Source organism: Pinus tabuliformis, chromosome 1_2 (genome assembly GCF_031772625.1).
Source record: "Pinus tabuliformis cultivar Carrire ecotype Pingquan chromosome 1_2, CPIR1, whole genome shotgun sequence".
Classification (NCBI taxonomy): domain Eukaryota; kingdom Viridiplantae; phylum Streptophyta; class Pinopsida; order Pinales; family Pinaceae; genus Pinus; species Pinus tabuliformis.
The window spans coordinates 799,200,781-799,225,040 of NC_142298.1; the positions used below are offsets into that span (position 1 = coordinate 799,200,781).

A 24,260-nucleotide genomic window follows, 5' to 3' on the forward strand; every position below is an offset into this window, starting at 1 on the left:
CATTGCTTTGTGCCATTTCTATTATCCAACCAGATTGGATAAACGAAGAAAGGGATGAATGGAAGAATGACGAAGAAGTATGGGCACTCATTCAAAAGTTACAACAAGATCCCAGTACATCTGATACAGTTAGCTGGAAAAATGATTCGTTATGGTACAAAGATTGCTTATACTATGTAAGAATTCCTAACTCAAACAAAAGATTCTTATGGAATTGCACACTTCTCTCTTAGGAGGGCACTCAAGATTTTAAAAACTTACCACACGGTTAAGAAGGAATTTTTATGGGATGGCCTTAAATCGGATATTCAAAAGTTTGTGGCAGAATGTTTGGTTTGCCAACAAAATAAAGTTGAAACAATTAAGACCCCAGGGCTATTACAACCTTTATCCATTCCAAGCCAACATTGGGAGGATGTTTCAATGGATTTTATCACAGGTTTACCCAAGTCCAAAGGAAAGAGTGTCATCATGGTGGTAGTTGATAGACTTACCAAGTATGCACACTTTTGTGCATTATCTCATCCATTTAAAACCAGTACAGTTTCTACTGCATTTATGGAAACAATTCAAAAGCTACATGGAAATCCAAAGATTATTGTAAGCGACAGAGATCCCATTTTCACTGGAAAATTTTGGACATAATTATTTTCTTGTCTCTGTACTCAGTTAGCTCATAGTTCATCTTATCATCCTCAATCTGATGTGCAAACTGAGATAGTAAACAAATGTTTGGAAGGATATCTTCATTGCTTTGTCTTTGATAAACAAACACAATGGGTCAAATGGTTGCCTCTGGCTGAATGGTGGTATAACACTTTCTTCCATACTGTAGCAAAAATGACCCCATTTATCGCAGTTTATGGATATCATCCACCATCCGTCACATCATATTTAAGAGAAAATTCTAAGGTTCAAGCAGTGGAAGATCACATTGAGCATCAACAACAAGTTCTCTAACTCTTAAAGAATAACCTCACTTTGGTGTAGAATAGAATGAAATAACAGGCAGATCAACATTGTAGCGAAAGAAGTTTTGATGTAGGTGACTGGGTATTCCTACAGCTACAACCATATAAACAAATCTCCCTCAAGCAAGCTAAGAAGGATAATAAATTATCACCAAAGTATTATGGTCCATACAAGGTGTTGTAGAAGATTGGTACTATGGCATACAAATTGGAGCTTCCAGAAGCTTCCCGAGTGTACCTAGTTTTCCATGTTTCATGTTTAAAGAAGGTTATAGGTGATAAGCTCCCAGTTCAAACAATATTGCCAAAACTTGACAAAGAAGGAAAAATCATATTGGAACCTGAAGCAGTCATAGAAACAAGAACTTGACAGCTACAAAATCGATGAATTTCGGAGTATCTCATCAAGTGGAAGAACTTACCCGCTGAAGATTCCACATGGGAGGATGAGAATTTTATATAGAAGCATCCAAAACTACTCAAGCATTGAGGAAAACACTTTTTTGAAGGAGAGGAGCATGTTAGGTCCCTATAATACTAGTGATTCCCCCATTACTATTGTCATTGTAGCCCTTATTGTTATTATTGTGCCCTTATATTATTATTGTTATGTCGACTTTGATTATATTGTGACCATTAGACTCCTATATATAGAAAGGGGGTTTAGTCATTTGTATCATTGAAGAATTGTTCATTTGTGTAATGTAAAGGGGGTTGCCCCCTCGAAGAGCCTAATTTTGAAGTCGTTGATCTATCTTTTCTATCTTTTTGTGAGTTGGTTCATAACAGTCCTAGAGAAGATACTCCAACCCAACTATCCCTGCCCCTCACCGCAATAGCCCACTATTGAGATTCTCCCAGTAGTTCCTCTGCTCTGCTTCAGAAAATCAAACTTCTGAACTCTCTGTATGTTTTTCCAAGTGACCCTCAAGCCTCCTTAAATACTCTCCTCATTGAGATTCAACGACCTAGATTAGAATCTAATCAATGGCTAAGATCATTTCTGCTTGATCCTCGTCTTCTTGTAGACACCCATAGTTTATATTAATACCCTTTAATTGTTTTAATTTCTTAAGTTTACACTTAACATCCTGTTGACCCTGCCTCCTACACCTACCTACAAGTTAGTGAGAAAAGCCTTCAACCCCATAAGGTGTGGTTGGTGGTAGGGAACTCAGAGAAGGGGCTATCAAACTAATTCTGGCTCTCTCCGTTTAAGCTATCTCCTAGGTTAGCTGGGGGGGGTCCCTAATGAAAAATTAAGTTAAAAATAGATGTGAGTTTCTAGGAGAATTGTTAGAGTTAAATAGATTATTTCTTTAAGATTTATAACCAAAATCTGATATGAGCAATAACCATCATAAGATAAGCATGAAATACATAAAAAACCAATGCCTTCCAAGTATTTGCTCTTTAAGAAATGAAATTGTATTTTGCTTAAAACAAAAGTAGAATGCTTCAAAAATTGAAAGCAAAGTAATCTTGAAATGGAGACAAAGATGACATGAAATAGTCAAAATGATAATCTACCATTAGTGTACAAGAACTAGATCAAGACATGCAAGTAGAACTCCATAATTGTCTAGTTAAAACAATGCTCTAGGTAGCAAATAAAATCCTTAAAAGCACAAGATATTGATAAAGAAAAACATTTAATTTAAATTTACGTAATCTTAGTAGGCTAGAGAAAAGGAAACTCCCTCTTTCAAAATCGTTTGATGAGATCTTTGAAGCAAACCGATTGGGTCCTTCTATTCTTGATCTTAAGAGTTAGTTCGTCTATTGGAAAGCTACCCCACGCCCAAGTAAATCCTTCAACCAAATCTAAATATCTCTACACACTTGGAAAAAGATGTCAGCAATCATAAGGGATTAGATAATACAATGGAGGAGAAGGCTAGAGATTTCACCAAAAATCTTCTAGTGCTCCTCTTCCTAGAGTATTTATCTAATCCAAAAACCATACAAGATAGCTTGCATATGCTAATCCAAACAAGTGGCAAAATGATAACTAGCATAATCCAACATACATTTAGAATGTAAAGCACAACAATTGAAATAACATCACCTCAAGAAATGGAAGGAGAACACCTACACAATAGTACTCCAAAGTCTCTTTTATTATATGAAAGATGAATACAAAATCCAACAGAGTCTACGTAAGCCCAATATCTTGTTCTATCATCCAATATGAGAGCCAAAGGCTCATTTAAATAGAACTATGGGAGCCAATCCCAATGAAAAATGAAATGACAAGTGTAACTTGATGACAATCCCAAAGACTAAGTCAAGTTTCAAGTGGCAATGTGACTGTCCCATGTGTTCCCAAACTGCTGGTGTGAATTCCTTGATGGCTGGTACGTACTTCACTTGTGTATCAATGTGCTAGTTCAATTTCTGGTCAAGTGTAGACATAATTGAAGAGTGTGGTAGACAAAATTCCTCAAAAATATGTGCTGGCTGCCACCACAGGCAGCGTATATCTTTTTCCCATGTGCAAAACTATTGAGGCTGCCATGTGCAATCGAGTGGGTAAGAAGGGGAGACACACTCCCAATGAATCTTCAACAAAGAATCATGCTCTACCACCTCTAACAAACTGCTGCTCATAATCTTCGTAGGCCGCTGTTTGACTGCGTAACATGTGCAACTTTAATTATAAACCTATGATTTATGGCATGTGCATATTTATCTCCTTGTTGAGTTATACGTATTCAAAGGAATGAGGTGAAGTGGGTCCCTTCCATTTCTTTTTGAACTTTTCACTTTTAGTTTTTAATTAACATTTGATTTGAATTAAATCAAAGTCACTTCAAACATTTGCTTGTACGTACTTCTCATGAGCTCAATGTGAGCCCCTTTAACTTTGACTTGAAATCTTGACTTTCTTTGTGGCTTCATGTGGTGGGCCCCACATAATTGCCACATCATCTTTGGATTTCATTTGGAACTACCACGTCATTTGGTTGACTTTCTTTGACTCTGGAAAAATTTAGAAATTTTTCCAATTATTGATTTCTTTTTCATTTTTTTCATTTCTTGCCACTATCACTAGGAAAATCGACTTTTGAGGGACTATAAGTCGCCTTTTGACCATCAAAGTGGGTCCCAGGATAATGTTGGGTCTCTGAGGATGAATTTTGAGTAGTCACATGCCCCAACCATTTCCTAAGGCCACTTAAACACTAGTGCATGCTCAAAATACAACAGATCAACAACTAAAAGAAACAGAAACAAACACACTGTATGACACCATTTTTTTTGGACTAATGTTCTCGGAAAGACCCAATGTGGGAAAACTGGTGCAGCTTTCTGAGGGTTTTCTTGTTAAGCAATATCAGAGTACAATTTGGGTGCCGAAACTGGCCTACCCAACAGAGAATTTCCTTGGTAGTAATACCTCTCATTTTCTGACAAATCTCTTGGTTGAAACCACGAAAATCCTTCCGGTAGCTACTCAGCACCAATCTACCCCAGAAACCCCAGCGTTAGCCTCTCTCTGGACTGTGTCAACCCCTCCCTTCCTCACGCTGGCCTTGCGTCAGCTCTCTGGCCCTCTGCATCAGCAACGCTGGCCTCTCTAAGGCTCTGCGCAACTCCCGGCTGCTTCTGTGTGGCCCTGGGTGAGCTCTGGCTGGCTCTGCGTCACTATCCATGGCTACTACGCTACTCCCTCGGCACTATCTTTGCCTCTATGTCTCTCTGTACTCAAATGCCCCTCAGCTGCATCTCTCGATCACTAATTCTATCTCTCTTAGCAAACCCCGCTCTAGAGAATAGAATGACTAATCACTCTGGTGTTTTCTCCAAGTGACCCTCAAGCCTCCTCTTATACTTTTCCTGTTGACATCTCAACGGCCGAGATTAAGTCCCTAATCAACAGCTAAGATTAGATCTGGCTTGATCCATGTCTTTTGGACCACTCTAACAAAGATTCATATTAATACACATTAATATTTTATTTTCCCTAACTTTAGACTTAGGGACTCCATTAAAAATATTAATTATTTTAATAACTCTTGATCTGTTTAGAATTTGCCCAAACCCTTTCTGGGTATTGGAGATCTCATGTGCCCCAACCTCTCCACCAAATTTTGTGGCTAGAGCACATCTGATGCTACCCCAAATCAGCAAGTATGCTGCAGACGGTAGCATAGAGAAGTACAAGGCAAGGTTCGTGGCAAACGGGTATGCTTAGAAAGAAGGAATAGACTATGAAGAGACCTTCGCCCCAGTTGCTCGATACACCTCTATCAAATCTATTACATCCCTACCAGCTCAAATGGGATGGGAGATTCACAAGATGGATGTCAAGACAACATTTTTGAACGGAGTGATAGAAGAGGAGGTGTATATAGAACAACCCGAAGGCTTCGAAACTCATGTTTGCAGCTTAAAGAAAGCTCTGTACGGGCTCAAGTAGGAACCCAGAGCATGGTATGGTTGAATTGATATTTACTTGCAACAGTTGCGATTTGTTAAGAGTGAAGCTGATCCCAATCTCTACTATTTGTTGGTAGAGAATGAGCCACTTATTCTGGTACTATATGTAGATGACATGTTCCTAACTGGGTCATCTAGACTCATCCAGGACTGCAAGAAGAATCTTGAAGCTGAATTTGACATGAAGGACTTGGGGATTGATGCATTATTTTCTAGGGTTGGAAGTTTAGTAGAAGAATGGGGAGATATTCCTTGGACAAGGAAGGTACGCTACAAAAATTCTGAAGAAATTCAAAATAAAGGATTTCTGACCCATGGCTACTCCCATGATCACTAAATGGAAGAAAATAGATGCATCAAAGGACAAAGAAGTAGATCCCACCTTGTATAGTCAGCTCATTGGGTCGCTTATGTATTTGGTCAACACTAGGCCAGACATTTGTTTTGCTGTCAACACTCTTAGTCAGTTCATGGTGGAACCAAAAAGGGTGCATTGGGCAGCAACAAGACATATTCTTAGGCATGTACATGGAACAATCGGATATGGGTTGAAGTACTCTAGAGGGGAGGACGTCAGTTTGACTGGGTTCACTGATATAGATTGAGCAAGTAATTCATTAGACCAAAAAAGTACCTCAGGGTACTGCTTCAGTGTTGGATCAGGGATGATATCTTGGTGCAACGGGAAGCAGAAATTGGTAACATTGAGTTCAACAGAAGCAGAATATATGGCAGCCAGCACAGCGACGTGCGAAGCCATATGTCTCATAAAGTTGCTTGTGAGCTTATTCATAAAAAGGATGGAAGCGACCAAGGTTTACTGCGATAATCAGAGTTGTATCAAACTCTCTGAGAATCCAGTATTTCATGATCGGTCGAAACATATAGATATATGTTGCCACTTTATCGGAGATTGTGTTCAACATGGGGAAGTAGACTACAGTATGTTCCTACGGGAGAGTAGGTGGCCGATATACTCACAAAGGCTCTCGGAAGAGATAAGTTCACTCAGTTCAGAGAGTAGATGGGTATGGTTGAAAACCCGTTTCAATAGCAGCAGCAGTTTGCAGTGCAGGATAGTTGGCAGTGGCAGTGCCAGCAGCAACACAGATGTAGAAATTCAGAGGGAGTTGTAGTCAGATGTAACATTGGCAGTGGCAGTGTCAAGGCAGCAATATAGTTACAATAGTAGTGCAGTAGTTGGTGGAAAACATGTCAGACATCAACAGCGTGGAGGACGATGCTTCAAAGTCAGAGTAGTATGCAACAACAATATATTGCTAGAGTACATTCCTCGCTAAGAGGGAGTGTTTATTTGGGATAGCATCGGATGTGCTCTAGGCCTCAAATTTTGTAGGGAGGCTTGGGCACATGCATTCCAAAGAACCCAGAAACCGTTTTGGGAAATTCCAGCCAAAGATGATTATATTAAAATAATTAATATTTTTAATGGGGTTCCTAAGTCTAAACCTAAGAAAATTAAAATATTAATGAGTATTAATCTAATTGTGGGTGAATCTTTCTAGATAAAGATGAAGATCAATTCAAAACGATCTGAGCCTTTGATTAGGAGTTAATCTAGGTTGTTGGTTGTCCAACAGGAAGATATAAGAAGGGGCTTGAGGGTCATTTGGAACATACACCACATGCAAATACTCTGTTACCCGAGTGAGATCGATTTTCTCACTGGTCAAAGTTCGGCAGGAGAAAATCGATTCAGAGGGAGAGTTGCAAGTGAGACAGAGAGAGAGGGCATCAACACATTTAGAGAGTCCAAGGTGGCAAGACGCATAACAGGAACAGGCTGCAGCAAAAAGAAGCAGTGCAGAGGCAGTGTGATGCAAAGCCTTCATAGGCAGCTTGATGCTGAGCCTAGGAGAGCAGTTTGACGCAGAGAGAATCAGAAGGATTCCGGAGGAGGAGAAGTGCTTCATCTAGGGTAGAAATTGGTCAAGAAGTGTCTTTAACATTTCTCATTCCTATTTTGCTAGCTATAATTGTGTACAAGAGAATTGGCTAAAGAATAATAAAACCCTCATTTGCTACACTGGTTTTCCCACATTGGGTTTTTTCGGGGACGATTGTCCAAAAATAACTGTGTCATTGTGATTGTATTTGTGCCAGTCACAGTGCCAGTGTATTTCCTTACATTTACTTTCTGCAATGTTTTAGTTGTGAAGGCTGTAGTAGAATATATTTCGATATTTGCCATAAGAATACTGTAGATAACTTATTTCCAAGGTAATAAGTAGAAGAAATAATATTAATCACTGCAGTAGGATTTCTATTTAGAAATTTTCACATAGGGGAGGTCCCACAAGACTAAGGTCAAAGATTAACCCCCTTGGTAAGGTGAGAGAACAAAATTATGGTCAAGGTCTGTCAATATTCCAGATCACCCCACCATTTGTACTAAATGCCCAAAACAAACAAGTATAAGCACCCAATTGCAAAATGATCAGAGTACATTTTGAATAGCAGTCCACCTTCATTCAAGCATTAATGCTGGATCGGGATGATGAGAGGCACATGGATGATGCAAATGGCTGAGACATATGGCATATCATTGTCTAATGGTGGCTGGCAGGGACTGCTGGTTGTCAAATATACAAGAAAAAATTTCCTCCTATGGCGCTACCCATTTTGGTGGGTAACAGACACTATGGATAGAGCAATAGTTTCGTTGGAGTTATTTGTTAGAGATTATTTGGATTAAAAGCTACAATTTGGTAACTGTAACCCTGGATTTGGGGCAATACATAACTCCTGCACATTGAAGCTGTTGCAAAATGTTATGTACTTTGCTGGAATAAGAGTTTACATATGTGTTCTATGTTTGAAGGCTCTAGCTGTTTCTTATTTTATCCCTGCCAAGACTGGATGGATAGCCTCCATGAAGTTGTTGAACCAATGTATGCCGATGCCATGGTATGATATCGATGTTCTTCTAACTGTTAATATGCATTCTGAAGTCAAATAAGAGGTGGGAATGATTTAATATCTACTTTAGCTATTGGATTTCTTTTTGTCAGTTGTTATTGCATTGCATAACGGTGTATAGTTGCAGTATATGCTATAAACAGTATATCTTTCCAATTCATCAAACTGCACAAACAAAACTCTATTGCTGCAAAGAATAAACATGTAAGCTGAGCTATGATGGTGTTTTACAAATTGTTTTTCTGTGTGTTGTTATCTGCAATACGTATTTGGAGGCAATTTAGGTAATGGTGAAAGTTCTGAACTACATACTCATTTCTAGATTAAAGCACTCGTAGAATTAGAATCTTGCTATGACTACTACATATCATATATGGAAGGATTAAACAGGAAACTGAACTATGCTCTAATGGCTATAATTTTTAGTAAGCTGAAAAAATATTGCTGTTATATAAATTGGTTTTCCATGTAAGCATTTTTTTTTATTTTTTTTTTCTGGGAGCCTACTTTCAAAAGGAAGGGCCATTGTTTTACTAAAAGGAAAGAAGAAAAAAAAAAGGATGTAATTTCGTTCATGGCAAAAATTGAGATGCATTAATTTATGTATGAGAGACAAAGGTACTGATAGATATTTGCTATTTCTACAATATAAAATTGCAGGATTCGCGAGCATTCAAGGATCATCTTGTTGTGTATGAGCTTGAAAATGGTTTGGTTAAAGTAACTATCTATCACCTGCCACCTGTAGGAGAACCTATTGAAAGCCTTTCCAGTGGTCAGACTATTCAATTTTTTGATCCCATCTATTCAGTTTCACCAGTGGAATCACAGTTCAATTCTCATATACTGAGATACACGTATGGTTCATTGCATACACCTCCATCCGTTTATGACTATGATATGAACCCTGGGAAATCAGTTCTAAAGAAGGTTGAACCGGTATGTGTTTTATCTCATGTATTTCTGATCATTGATAAGGATATGAACAATCTTTTTGTTTGTTCTTTTTATATTTAATATAATGCCAACTTTATTGAACTGCATGTTTTATTTTTTTATTAGTTTTCCTTGGTGCAATTTTCCTATTTGGTTTGTCATTATAGGGTGTAAACTTTTAACTTCATGTCTAAGTTGATGTTAAGATAAGAGCTTCATCTTAATAGAGACATGTGGATATCTTAATTTTACAAATATTGATACAAGCCCCAAATCTTTTGAGACAGATGGATTCAAGGTACTGTTGAAATTCAAATGAAAGGTTGAATTTCTTATCATGGTAATTACATGTGATTGTTTATGTATGTATTTTACATTTAGTTTTTACTTCATTCATTAGATCATCGAGCAATTACACAAATACTATGCACAAAAAAGACAACAGAAACCAAAGATTATGCCAGAGGCTAGGGCAAAACCCACAAAGGGAAAACCCAACAATCCTTTCCTTATAGACTCTTTGCCAACAAGAGAAATCCAAGTAAAACTAACCACTGATCCAAATGACAATTCAGCCCTCCATCCATAGCCCAAATTATGCCTTCAATAAGTCTGACACATGCCTGTCCTTAAATGTCATGTCTCGTAGAGATAGGGTGTCTTAGATGACTCGTATTCCATAGAGATAATGACCCTTCCTGCAACTCGCATTTCACAAAGATATAGAACCTTCTTGCAACTTGCATCACAAAGATATAGACCCTTCCTGCAACTCACATCACAGAGATATAGACCCTTCCTTCAAGTCGCATCATAGAAGTATAGACCCTTCCTACAACTTGCATCACAAAGATATAGACATTTCTTGTAACTCGCATCACAGAGATATAGACCCTTCTTGCAACTTATGTTTCACAGAGATAACAATCCATCTTTATCTCACATTATCCACAGAGATAATACTCTTCATATAGCTTGTGTTCTTCGAAAACAACAGTGCCTTAGTAAGTTCGTATGTCACATAATGATATGCCTCAGTCATCCGAATTTTTACCATGGATGTTCACTGAACTTCTTGCCAAATGGTGGAGGATAGGTGCCAATTTATAGTTGTTTCTTCATGCGAAGGGTCACGTCCTTTGGGCAGGCTGACTTGTCTTCCTAGAGAGATGACTTGGCAACTTGGAGGGACAAATGACACTTTTAAAATTCATTTTTTCTTCTTTTCTTTATGTTTTGGGTTTTGGAAATGTTATGGTAAAACCCTAGCCTTTTAGGATTTGTTGTTGATGCGTAGAAACCCTAGTTTCCTTAGGGTTTTGTAACTTAGGGATTATGACAAAACCCTTGTAATAGTCAATATGAAATCCTAGAAATGGATCTTTGGGTATATATGCTTCTATATAATTGAAACACTAGCTTGGTTAAAAAAATTGTTGTGTATCTAATTTTGGAGTTCCGTGTTTGTATCTAGAGTTTTACGATAAAACCCTAATATGAGACTAATATAAGTTTCTAGGAAATAGTAATGGAATCCTAGAGATGAAATGTTAGTATGCTAACTTGATTGGTCATATTCATGTTTTAGATTTTGAAATATAGGGTTTGTAACAAAACCCTAGTAGAGAGTGTTATTATAGGGCATGACAATGAAACCCTAGAATTACAATGTTTTCGATTATTTATATGATTCAGTTTTGATTATGAAATCTAAGGTTTATGACAAAACGCTAGTAAATGTTGCTGCAAAATTCTAATGGATGAAACTTTTGATTGATTATAAATCCTAATTAGGTTTAGGTATTGAATGTCTAAAATCTGATATTCTATAATGACATACTTGACTTCATGCTCTTGCACATATGTATTTTTGTTTGGTTGTACTTGTTGTTAAAGGTTTACAGGTATATAGTCTTGAAGATGACGAAGATGCTTACCTCATCTTTGATGGTAATTTGATGATGATGTGGAGCATGATGGAAAGAGGGAGCTTGAAGAGAAGTGAATGACCTGATGAAAAATCCATAAGGATGTTTTAGCTGAAGCAATACTGATGGTTATTCGTGATTGATAAAGTTGTGAACAAGACTTGGATGTTTTTGGAAGAAGTGTTGAGGCTGAGTTTGGTGCGCTGGAAATGTTAAAGAAGTAAAGCTTCCGATTAGATGTGTTTGATATGATTATCTAAACAACATTAGAATGATTAAGGACCCTGAAGGTTTGTGTTAAATATGTATAGTGAAAGTTGATTACTAATGGGGGTTGTGTTTATGCAGATCTCTCCATAAGAAGGTTGAATATTTCAAGCATGCTTGGATTGGTGGACATATTGTAACAGTCCAAAAAATAAATATCTAATTTAACATTAATTTAAATGAGAGTGCCACTTACCTAGCCCAATAACCATGATTTTAATTAACTAAATGCAAATTGAATGAATAGTGCTTACCTGTTTTCCTGTGGTCGAAGTAGGCTTACCGCAACAAGGTTTTTGTTGGGTGTGGAGCCTGATTATCTTCTATATTCAAAGGTATCGCCACATAGGACCCCAGTTCGAAATGGGGGCGGCAACGCCGCCCGTAAAATATTCGCTGCAGGGGGGGTCCAGGGGGGGCGGCTGCGACCTTTGGGAGCCCCCCCCTGGCGGGGGGTTTCGGGGGCAGCGCCCCCGAAGCTAAAAACAGCTGTAAAATTGCCTTGTAAAAGTATAGTAATTTCTAGTCAATCTGGGCCGTTCATTAGACGGATGATCTGACGGTAGAACTTATGTTTAGTTTAGGGTTTTTTGCCCTAGAAGGCAACCCCTCTCTTTATATGAGGGCATTGTATTTGAGGCTGTGAGATAGATTTGTATTCGGTGAGCGAGAAACATAGAGGTGAGACTGTGAGAGAAAACAGAGGATATTACAGCGGTTTTGCTGTAGGTTGTATCTCTTCATTTTGCTGGATAATAGAAAGGAAGGACTGGCTGTTCGGGGTGGACGTAGCCCAAACTGGGTGAACCACGTATATCTGTGTCTCTCTTGTTTTGTGCGTTTTCTGTGTTTATATTTCTGCAATATTTTATGTGTTCCATTGCTCCGTAATATATAATTTTCTAACAACTGGTATCAGAGCCGAAGGTCTATTTGGCTGATAAACTCACAGGAAAGAAGGGTTCCTGGTTCGAGTTGGAGCAATGGCGGAAGATGGTAAGTTTAGGGTCGAGAAATTTAACGGCCAAAACTTCTCGCTGTGGAAGATGCAGATGGAAGATTATCTGTATCAGAAAGATCTATACGTACCATTGGGCGGAAAAACAAAGATGCCGACGGGTATGAAAGACGAAGAATGGAACCTTCTCGATAGAAAGGCACTCGGAACAATACGGTTGTGCCTTGCTGCGTCAGTCGCCTTCAACATTTCGAAGGAAACCACGACAGAGGGTTTGATGCAGACGTTGTCGAAACTATATGAAAAACCCTCGGCCTCAAACAAGGTATTTCTTATGAAACGGTTATTTAATATGAATATGTCGGAAGGTGGATCTATTGCAAACCATTTAAATGATTTTAATACAGTTACAAGTCAGTTAAGTTCTGTAGGGGTAAACTTTGATGATGAAGTTAGAGCTCTGTTATTCTTGTGCTCATTACCAGAAAGTTGGAATGGTTTGGTAATGGCCATTAGTAACTCCGTTTCTGGATCTAGTACTTTAAAGTTTGATGATGTTGTCGGTGCTATCCTTAGCGAGGAAATGCGACGGAAAAGCTCCGGTGAGACATCGGGAAATGCTTTGAGTGTAGAATCTAGAGGAAGAAAAATGGAAAGAGGAAAGAGCTCAGGATATCGCAGTAAATCAAGGAAAGGCAGATCCAAGTCCAGATCGGGGATAGTGTGCTGGAAATGTGGAAAGAAAGGGCACCTAAAGAAAGACTGTAGATCTCGGAAGGGAAAAGAAGGAGATGCACAGCAAGAAAACAATCATGAAGCAAATGTGACAGGTGAGGTGTTACAAGATGCTTTGATTCTTTCTTTCGAAAATATTACTGATTCCTGGGTGGTAGATTCAGGGGCTTCATTCCATGCCACACCTGATAAGAAATATTTTCATGACTATGTTCAAGGAGATTTTGGACAAGTTCGTCTAGGTGATGATAAACCCTGTAAAATCGTTGGAATGGGTAAGGTTCTTGTAAAACAGCAGAATGGAAACCAATGGCTATTAAAGGAGGTAAGGCATGTTCCAGATCTAAAGAAAAATCTGATTTCAACAGGGCAGTTAGGCGGTGAAGGTTGTGTGACAACTTTCACAGATAAAGCTTGGAAGGTCACTAAAGGAGCCCTGGTAATAGCAAAAGGCGAAAAGGTTGGTACATTGTATTTATGCAATGGTATTTCTAACTCTGTTAATGCTTTAACTTCCAGAGGAGCAGATGCAGCATTATGGCATCATAGGCTCGGACACATGAGTGAAAATGGGATGAAGATTCTTCACTCAAGGAATTTGTTGCCGGGTTTGAAGAATGTTGATTTGGACTTCTGTGAGAACTGCATTTATGGAAAACAGAAGAGAGTCAGATTTCTCAGAGTTGGGAAAGAAAAGAAGAACGAAAAATTAGAGCTTGTGCATACAGACGTATGGGGACCTGCTCAGGTATCATCTCTCGGTGGCTCTCGTTATTATGTTACTTTTATTGATGATGCAACTAGAAAAACTTGGATTTATTGTATTAAGAATAAATCTGATGTATTTGATACTTTCAAGAAATGGAAAGCTTTGGTTGAGATTGAGACAGGAAAGAAATTGAAGTGTCTTAGATCAGACAATGGAGGTGAATATTGCAGCAAAGAGTTTGATAGGTACTGTTCAGAGCATGGAATTCGCAGAGAGAAGACAGTTCCAAGAACACCACAAGAAAATGGTGTGTCAGAAAGGATGAACAGAACAATCATGGAGCGTGCAAGGTGCATGAGATTGCATGCAGGATTGCATTTACAGTTTTGGGCAGATGCTGTAGATACTGCTGTTTATCTAATAAACAGAGGGCCTTCAAGTTCCTTGGATGGTGGTGTTCCAGAGGAAGCATGGACAGGTAAAAAGGTAAACTACTCTATTTTAAAGCCTTTTGGTTGTGAAGCCTTTGTCCATATTGATAAAGAAAATAGAACAAAGCTTGAGGCAAAGTCAAAGAAATGTACCTTTATTGAATATGGTGTTAATGATTTTGGTTATCGCTTATATGATTACGAAAATCACAAAATCATTAGGAGCAGAGATGTAATATTCAATGAAAAGGTCTTGTATAAGAATCAGTTGCAGGAAAAGAAACAGGAAAAGGAAAACAAGGAATACGCAGTTCTTGATGAAATCACTGAAAAAATAAAGGTGGCTGAAAATAATAATAATCAACAACCACAACAACAACAACCACCACAACAACAACAGGCACCCCAAACACCTGAAAGTGGTGTTAGAAGATCTACCAGGATAGGTAGACCCCCTGAACGATACTCTCCTTCATTATATTATTTATTGTTGACTGATTCCGGTGAACCCGAATGTTATGAAGAAGCAATGCAGGTTGAAAGCAGGAAGAAGTGGGAGGTAGCCATGGAAGAAGAGATGGACTCCTTAATGCATAACCAGACTTGGGATTTAGTCAGGTTGCCTGTAGGAAAAACTACATTGAAGAATAAATGGGTTTACAGGCTGAAGGAAGAAGATGGAGGAAAACAGAGGTATAAAGCTAGACTTGTGGTGAAGGGGTTTGCACAAAAGAAAGGTATTGATTTTGATGAAATATTTTCTCCTGTTGTTAAAATGACTTCAATCAGAACTATTTTAAGTCTTGTAGCAGCTGAAGATTTGCATGTTGAGCAGTTAGATGTAAAGACAACCTTTCTCCATGGGGATTTGGAGGAAGAGATATATATGCAACAACCACAAGGATATGAGGTGAAAGGGAAGGAGAAACTAGTGTGCAGGTTGAAGAAGAGCTTGTATGGCTTAAAACAGGCTCCAAGGCAGTGGTATCTAAAATTTGACAAGTTTATGTCTGAACAAGGTTATACTAGATGTCACTCTGATCATTGTGTTTATTTGAAAAAGCAAGATGATGGCAGCTATATTATATTGTTACTGTATGTAGATGACATGCTTGTTGCAGGATCTAACATGCAGGAAATAAATGTGCTCAAAAGAAAATTGGCAAATTCATTTGCAATGAAGGATTTGGGAGCTGCGAAACAAATCCTTGGTATGAGAATAACTAGAGACAGGAAAAATCGTAAATTAACATTGTCTCAGAATGAGTACATACAAAAGGTGTTGAAAAGATTTAACATGCACAATGCAAAACCAGTTAGTACACCTTTTGCTAGCCATTTCAAACTTAGCAAGGAAATGTGCCCAAAGACCCAAGAAGACATGGATTATATGTCTAAAGTTCCATATGCATCAGCAGTTGGAAGCTTAATGTATGCAATGGTCTGCACAAGGCCTGATATTGCACATGCAGTGGGAGTTGTAAGCAGGTACATGAACAATCCAAGAAAGGAACATTGGATGGTAGTGAAATGGATTCTCAGATATTTGAAAGGTACCACAAATCAAGCATTATGCTTTGGTGGTTCAAACATCTCCCTACAAGGATATGTTGATGCAGATATGGCAGGTGACAGAGATAATAGGAAGAGCACTACAGGATATGTATTTACTGTTGGAGGAACAGCTGTCAGTTGGGTTTCAAAAATCCAAAGTGTTGTTGCACTTTCAACAACAGAAGCAGAGTATGTTGCTGCTACAGAGGCTAGTAAAGAAATGATTTGGTTACAAAGGTTTATGGGTGAATTGGGTAAGGAGCATGATATGGGCACGTTATACAGTGATAGCCAAAGTGCCATTCATCTTGCAAAGAACTCAGCATTTCATTCCAGGACTAAACACATACAGCTCAAGTACCATTTCATACGATCAGTGTTGGAAGATGGAGAGTTGAAGCTGGAAAAGATACACACTAGCCAGAATCCTGCAGATATGCTAACAAAAGTTGTAACCAGGGAGAAACTGAGAATATGCTTAGTTTCAGTTGGTCTTCAAGGATGACGATGAAGATGAGAAACAGCCAGGTCCAAAGAGGAGTCATTGTCCAGCAAATGAAGCAGCGATGGAGTTGCTACAATCAGTCTCCAAGTGGGAGATTGTTGGGTGTGGAGCCTGATTATCTTCTATATTCAAAGGTATCGCCACATAGGACCTCAGTTCGAAATGGGGGCGGCAACGCCGCCCGTAAAATATTCGCTGCAGGGGGGGTCCAGGGGGGGCGGCTGCGACCTTTGGGAGCCCCCCCCTGGCGGGGGGTTTCGGGGGCAGCGCCCCCGAAGCTAAAAACAGCTGTAAAATTGCCTTGTAAAAGTATAGTAATTTCTAGTCAATCTGGGCCGTTCATTAGACGGATGATCTGACGGTAGAACTTATGTTTAGTTTAGGGTTTTTTGCCCTAGAAGGCAACCCCTCTCTTTATATGAGGGCATTGTACTTGAGGCTGTGAGATAGATTTGTATTCGGTGAGCGAGAAACATAGAGGTGAGATTGTGAGAGAAAACAGAGGATATTACAACGGTTTTGCTGTAGGTTGTATCTCTTCATTTTGCTGGATAATAGAAAGGAAGGACTGGCTGTTCGGGGTGGACGTAGCCCAAACTGGGTGAACCACGTATATCTGTGTCTCTCTTGTTTTGTGCGTTTTCTGTGTTTATATTTCTGCAATATTTTATGTGTTCCATTGCTCCGTAATATATAATTTTCTAACAGTTTTGGGGACGACTCTCCACCCAACCATAGGCTCAATTATGCAACGTCTTGCTACAACTGGCCACCCCCGAGCCCTCAATCAACGTTCTACTGCCAGTGACTCCTAGGTCTTAGTATACCATTCTCCCAAGAGAATGAAAGACAGAATCTCGGAAAGATGGAATGCCCCCTCTCATCTTCCTCACCATCTATTAAATAGAACAACATTGGAAGGGGAACCACATGCACACACTCCATGTGTCTACATGCAACTTCTTTTGATTTTTAGCTTTCTTGTTTTATTTCTTTACTTTTCTTTTGATTTTTAGCTTTTCTTGTTTTATTTCCTTCTTTTTGATAGTTTTCTTGTTTTATTTATATTTATTCTTATTTAGAGTTTTAGTATGGTTATTACTATTTTTATTTTTATTATTTTTATTTATTTTCTTTGTATATATTTTTAATATCATTTATTATTTAACATTTATGATTTATTATTTTTTTTATTTATTATTAAGTGATTTATTTATTATTATTTATTATTTCTATTATTTATTATTTATTATTAAGGGGAGGGATATTACACACTCTCCCACTTTAAGGAACTTCGTCCCGAAGTTAAGTTGAATTATTTATTACTTATTATTTATTATTTATTATTTATTAACTTCATGTTGCCAACACCCTCTGCTGAACTAGTATAACCAGCAGGCATCGAAAGTCCCCAACACCCCGGGAAATCTCAAGGAATCTCTGTCCTTTTTCCCACTTTCGGCACCAGGCTAAGCCTTTCCCGGTCTGTATCCTAGTCCAAGGCTGGCCCCAAGGCTCGCGCCTGACTCAGACCTCATCTGCCCCAAGGCAGACATCCGGTCCGGTACTCAATGACCCCGGGCATCTGGCAAGGCTGGCCCACTCCCTCCACAACTACTAAGGTGCACAGCCCCAGGCATCAAAGTCCTTTACATCCCTTCCGGACTTCGGCATCCCAATCCAATAACAGGCACCAAGCCTAGAACATCAGGCACTTGGCCTCCTCAAGATGGTCCCATAGCTCTTCTAGAGCTATCCATCAAGAGCTATACACAAGACAAAGGAACCACTGGCATATGTAGTGTTGATTGAGTTTTGTCCCCAGCCCATATGGTGTTACTTATTCTCCCTCATGCGTATGGGCTCGCACGAGATCATCAAATAAACCAGCCCTCTCGGCCCATTTGTGATTTCCTGTCAATCACCACATCTCAACATGCAACCAATGCATTAGCTATACCATCATAGTATCATAGAAAATAATCCACATGCCAAGTCTTGCATGTCATCATGAGAACATTCATCATTGTTAATCACAACATTATGGATAATAACGAACTGCGTGCTCATGCATGTCATAAATTTGTATGCAACTATCACATGCTTCACCTCATGAAATACCATCATAAGTTATAACATCAACATATTTGCATCAAATACATATCATGAATTCACATTTTAAATGAACCACATGTCAATAAACCTCATATTATAGCATCATAATTCCTATGCCACGTTATGCATATCATATCCATCATGAGTATTCAACATTAAATACCTATCATCACGTAGTAAATGAATATGTCAATATACCTCGACATAACATCATAGTGCCTATGCATATCATAATCATCATAATTATACATCATCACTATTGTAACAACTATATAAATATAAGCCACAACTTCATAAAATTCATCTTCTTTGTTAATGATATACAATTGCTATCCTTTAATATTTTCCTATAGACATTTTCTTAGTCTATCACTTGTCAACTTACACCAATATGAGTGTTCTAGTTCATACTTTCTATCTTGGCCATTTGAAATTGTATAGGTCATCAATATGACCCTCACTAATCATCATCAATCATCATTCACTTGTGAGTGCCAAGCTATTCAATTATGATAATTCCTAAATCCAAAATCTTCCATCTAGTTCTAGAAATGACTTCTTGTTGATTTATTACACCTATTTATGAGACTTTTCCTTACCCGCCACAAGTATCATTCTATTATTCTTTTCCATTCATCTCAACATTCCATGTTGGTTATACTATCATCAATAGAAAATTGTAAGTTTATCATTTTCCCTTCCCTTCATAGCATAACTTTCTTAGTTATGTACCGCTAACTTTAGAGATCAAACTTATAAACTTTTCCTCCTTTCTCACTATCCCTTCGATATTAAATGGATAGTATTTTAAGGGCTATAATTATTTCTTCCAATTTGACTTGATTTGACATGTACTCCTTAGGGGGGTGTACTTCTATTCTCATAGTTGTGTAAGTAATCAAGTATGGTTCTCATCCTTGCACGTTTTCTGAATTCAAGTATTACGAATGTGAAAAATACCTTCATAGTTTAAGATGTATTTCCATGAATTCATCACTTGATCTTAATTTCATGGAAACATCATCAATTTATTTCCTTTGTTCTATGTTTATATCTTTGTTTTAAATCCTCATAAAAATATTAAAATCCAAACTCTTACCAATTTCAAAAGTTCACAAGAATTTTAATAAGTAAGATAATTTAATTTACAGATGTATAGTTTCACTGGCCATCAAAAGTAAAGTAAAACCATATTTCTATTATGCTACTCTTGTCATAAATTGGATTAAAATAAATATAATTCTAATAATTTACCAATTATAAAAGTAAAATAAAAACTACATAAATATATGTGATTTGTATCTTATCCTCCCAATATTGTTATAAACTTACTTGTTGAGATATTAAACAATGTATAACACATCATAAATTTTATAGACATTGAAAAGTCATAATATATAAATACTCATTAAAATAATAATTATCTAATTATGAATTTAATAAAGTTTTACCTTCATTAAATTATCTCATCAATTTCAAAAATAATTAAATATATTAAATATATTTATTTTTCCAAAATCACTGATTAAATATATTAGATGTGTCTTAAAATTTAAATGACCAAAGTCCGCTTTCATTCCTGAATATATATTATTTTTATACACTTATATTATTAAATTATATCTCTTAATATCGTAATGGAGAATTTTTATGTTATATTATGATGAGTCACATACGGATACACATGATATACTTGCATCTATCTAGAATTCAGTGCTCAAAGGGTTTCCCCTTCGAAGGAGAATAGTGACTGAGGTAGCAATATTCACAACATAGAGTCCAAGAAAATAAGTGGATATTATTGTTGTTGCAGCCATTACAATGGTAAAATCAACAATAGATATGAGCTCAACATATTATTTGTATAAATTGAACTTAAATTAAGTGTAGAGGATAACAATCATTTTTTTGACTAACAAAGATAAATCTAATTGACAATATCCTTCATAATTATCATTAAAAAGATGTGAATTAAAGAAAAAAAATAAATAAATAAAACTTGAATCATGAACTACTCCATAGGAAACATGATCCAAGCAAACAACACATAGATTAGTAGATGCGCACATGGGTATCTCTTCAACAGATATAGTGCCACTATCATAGAAAAAGGCATTACTTCTCATGCAAGAAATCTCTACCACTACCAACTTATTTACAAACCAATAGTGTACATTGTATACCTAAGTTCTATATTTATTATTGATATTTTAAAACTTAAGACTTCTCGCCCTCACTTCACTCACTAGTTTACCAAACATGAAAGATCTCTATCTTGCAAATTGTTTATCAAAAATGGAATGACAAAAAACAATCAGAACGTTTCTTTAAGACAAGCCTACGTATGCTCATTTATCCCTTTTTCTTCCTTCACAAACCAATAAGGTCAATTATCCTCTCATTTACCAGGATTTTCTTCTAAAAGGATTGTCAGAAGCATTGCAGTAAACAGATTTCATAGCATATTTATTGTAATTAAGATGTATTCAAATATTGAATTAGGATCTGAGTATCAAAATAAACCACTGCCATTTGTGGGGTTTGCCTGTTCTAAGTTCAAAGAACTCAATCTTTAACCATAGAGAATCTAGCATCAATCTGTCTATTCAGCATATGTAGGAGAAATTCCCTTTCCTAAAGAAAAATCACCATTTCGATCCAGAGAATGAATATAAATACTAAGTAAACAACGGAATTGGAATTCATAATTAACGGAATTGGAAGGGGAGGGGATCGTGTTTATGAAACAAAACCAGGAAACTCTTAAACAAACCTATTAGCTATGATACATAGGCATCGACATAATTTTAGAGAAAAAAAAAAATTATGAAGAATTTCCTTAAAATTCCCATTTTCAAACCCGCAAAATTTTTTTTCCACCTCTGTAATACGTCCAAAAGGGAGCATATAATTACACAAAGGAAAGGCAACAATTCTTCCTTTCAAGAGACAAAAACCGATCGAAATTAAGACCGCTTACCATGCACGCCATTCGAACATTTGCTTGGGGCCATATGGTTGATTCATCCCCAGATCTACCTACCCTCTGATGGACAGGACTATAAAAAAAATTGTAAGTAAACATTTAACTTAGATCCCTGATTTTTAAATTAGTGAAGTATTTGAACCTCATTATTTTGACCCTACTGATATCTGCTAAAATCAAGCTTTCCTTTCAAAGGTCGTTCTGTATCCAAGAAGGAAATAATTCAGGAGCATAAATTTCTCTGTTTCACCAAAAGAGGATGAGCACAGTAGTGTTGGACGGCAGTACAGTTCGAAAATTTGTTGAAGACAATGAGGCTTTCAACAAAACAATGGATGAGAAGTTCGTGGAGTTGGACGCGAACCAGGATGGGATCCTGTCACGCTCTGAGCTCCGGAAGGCCTTGGAGAGCTTCCGCCTGTTGGAGTCCGAAATGGGCATGGAAGTTAGGACCACCCCGCAAGAGCTCAACGCCCTTTACGACTCTGTCTTCGATGGATTCGATACAGACCAATTAGCCATGGCTTCCTATGCCAAGGTGATGGTGAAGTTTCTGGTGAGCTCTGAAGTCCTGACTGATTACATGAAGGGTAGACACAGGTGTTTTCAGGGAAAAATCAAAGTCAAGGCCAATCATTAAACCCCATGGAAAAAAACGGATTACTGAGTCAACCTAACAGAGTCTCTGCTGCAATACCGCTTCCACAAGGACATTCTAGATACTTTATTGTGAAGAGCAACAATTTCATGAAGATAAGATATGGAAAAAAAACACTGATATAGGACACAAACTAATATACTAACTCATTTTTTAATAATAACTAAGCCACACTTACCAAACTTCATACGAACCTCTTTTCCATGAACTTAGTACTACTAGCTTCATTTCTAAACTTACCGTTTTCTGCGATACACCATCTTAAATTTTAATCTAAATCAACTAAATACTTGAAAATGCAGTTGATCTCATTTGGGATGTAAAAAAAAAAAATGGAATATTGAATATTGCGTGAAGTGGCTTGGTTTAGTCATATGAGAGAAGTCTTTTAAATTCGAAAATGCTGAATTTCTGGCTCGCTAAATAAATATTGCAACTGTGTATTTATCTGAAAACGTTCTAAGCTTCATTTCTAAGTGTTTCATTTCCGGACATAAACCACCTTACATTTCAATGGAAATCCTGTAAAGCGCATTGGATGCTATTTCGGTTATAGGCTACAAGAATATGACAATTTTGTGTATATTTTTTGTTTTATATCATCTCATTATTATTTTATTTTTTTTCTTTCATAGCTCGCTATCAATTTGCAAAACCTAGGAATGTTTGAAATGTTACATACCTATTTATCAGAGTTTGTATGTAAAATAAATCATCATCCGCTGCAACAACCCTTTGCTACGGCAACATCTCAAGTAAACCAGAATTCACCTGTTTACTTTGTAAAAGAATATGCAAGCATGTGAAGTAACATTAACGATTATTTTGAAAAAAAAAAACATTCCTTGTCTCTGTGGTCTGATCGACCCTGTGAAAATAGCTCAAGTGTACTATGTAAATCATGGAGTCTACTTAAAGCTTCACAGTTGTGGATCTACTCGTCCTTCTCCAACTGGGATGATATCTCATACATTGAATCCGGCTGTCTTTTTTTTTTCAATATTCCGGCGCTCATTTTAAAACGATAAAAATGGCTTTCAAAAGAACTATAATTGATATCAAGTTGTTTTTATCATCCAAGTTTGAATTTGATTGAGTGATTAATGGATTAACATGAAATTTAATCTTCATCGTCTTTGGATCAAATTTTGTGAATTATTTTAATGTATCAATATTCTTGGAATACAAAATAGATAATAATAAAAATAGGAACACACACAATAAAATATTCATGTGTGGAAAGAAGAATTTTCCTCTGGCCATCATCTACTGAAAGAGAAGATGGATGAAAGAGAATATGGCAAACATGTGCAATGACATCCACTAAATATATATTCTCTCTTGGGCTATTAGCGGAAAGAAAAATTCTCATTCTATGTGTGTTGTTAAAAGCTGGTGCAATATGTACTCAAAGTATATAGTTAGAGCTTCGCAGATGTCGATGTATATGTATTTGTTTGCAATAAAATAAATTGGAGAGAACATCTAAAAGAAGAAGGTTTCTGGTCATTAGGGACAGAGTATTATGAGTCTTCATGATTAAGGATAATTGCAACTTGTAAAAAGACGAGTCCTAACTTTCCATTAGGAACAAAGTTATTATATATTTGTTCTTGCACGTGCAAGAAGGAAACCTGTGATACAAAAAAAATAGTCTTTTAAAAGATTGAAAAGTACCCAAAGAATAATAAAGAAAACGTTAATTGTTAATTTGAAAAATATAATAGAGTGCAAATTTTAACCATTGATTGAGAAGGAAATCCTTGGGATAACAGAAATCTTGAATTTCTGGAGAGTAGACAGATAGCATTGAAAAGAATAGTAAATCATATTGGGTTCTAATTCTGGAAAAAACAAAGGTATAGAAATGCAATGATCACGGACTCTCACACATAGAAAGGGTATAGACAGGGTATAGAAACTGCTCTGTTGTAGAATGTGTGCGAGAAGTTAGGAAACTTGGATAGTGGAGATTGCACATAAATTTAGCTCTGATCCCCGGACTGTTGTTAAGAGCAACAACAAATTGGGGAATTATAATACAAGGATGAAATCTGTAGCAAGCACAGGCTTTAAAAAACAAAATTCGCGGCAAGCAGAGGCAAAGAAGGCCAAAGCGGAAAC

The 24,260-nt window shown here is 37.1% G+C and overlaps 1 protein-coding gene across 1 annotated transcript in view; it reads left to right on the forward strand.

Moving 5' to 3' along the window:
- Window positions 1-24,260, forward strand: part of LOC149208310 (uncharacterized) — a 161,631-nt gene that overhangs the window by 85,971 nt on the left and 51,400 nt on the right. The window contains exon 5 of the mRNA XM_089394050.1: window positions 9,003-9,293. Coding sequence (XP_089250176.1) covers window positions 9,003-9,293 — 291 coding nt within the window. The remainder of the gene's footprint in view (window positions 1-9,002; window positions 9,294-24,260) is intronic.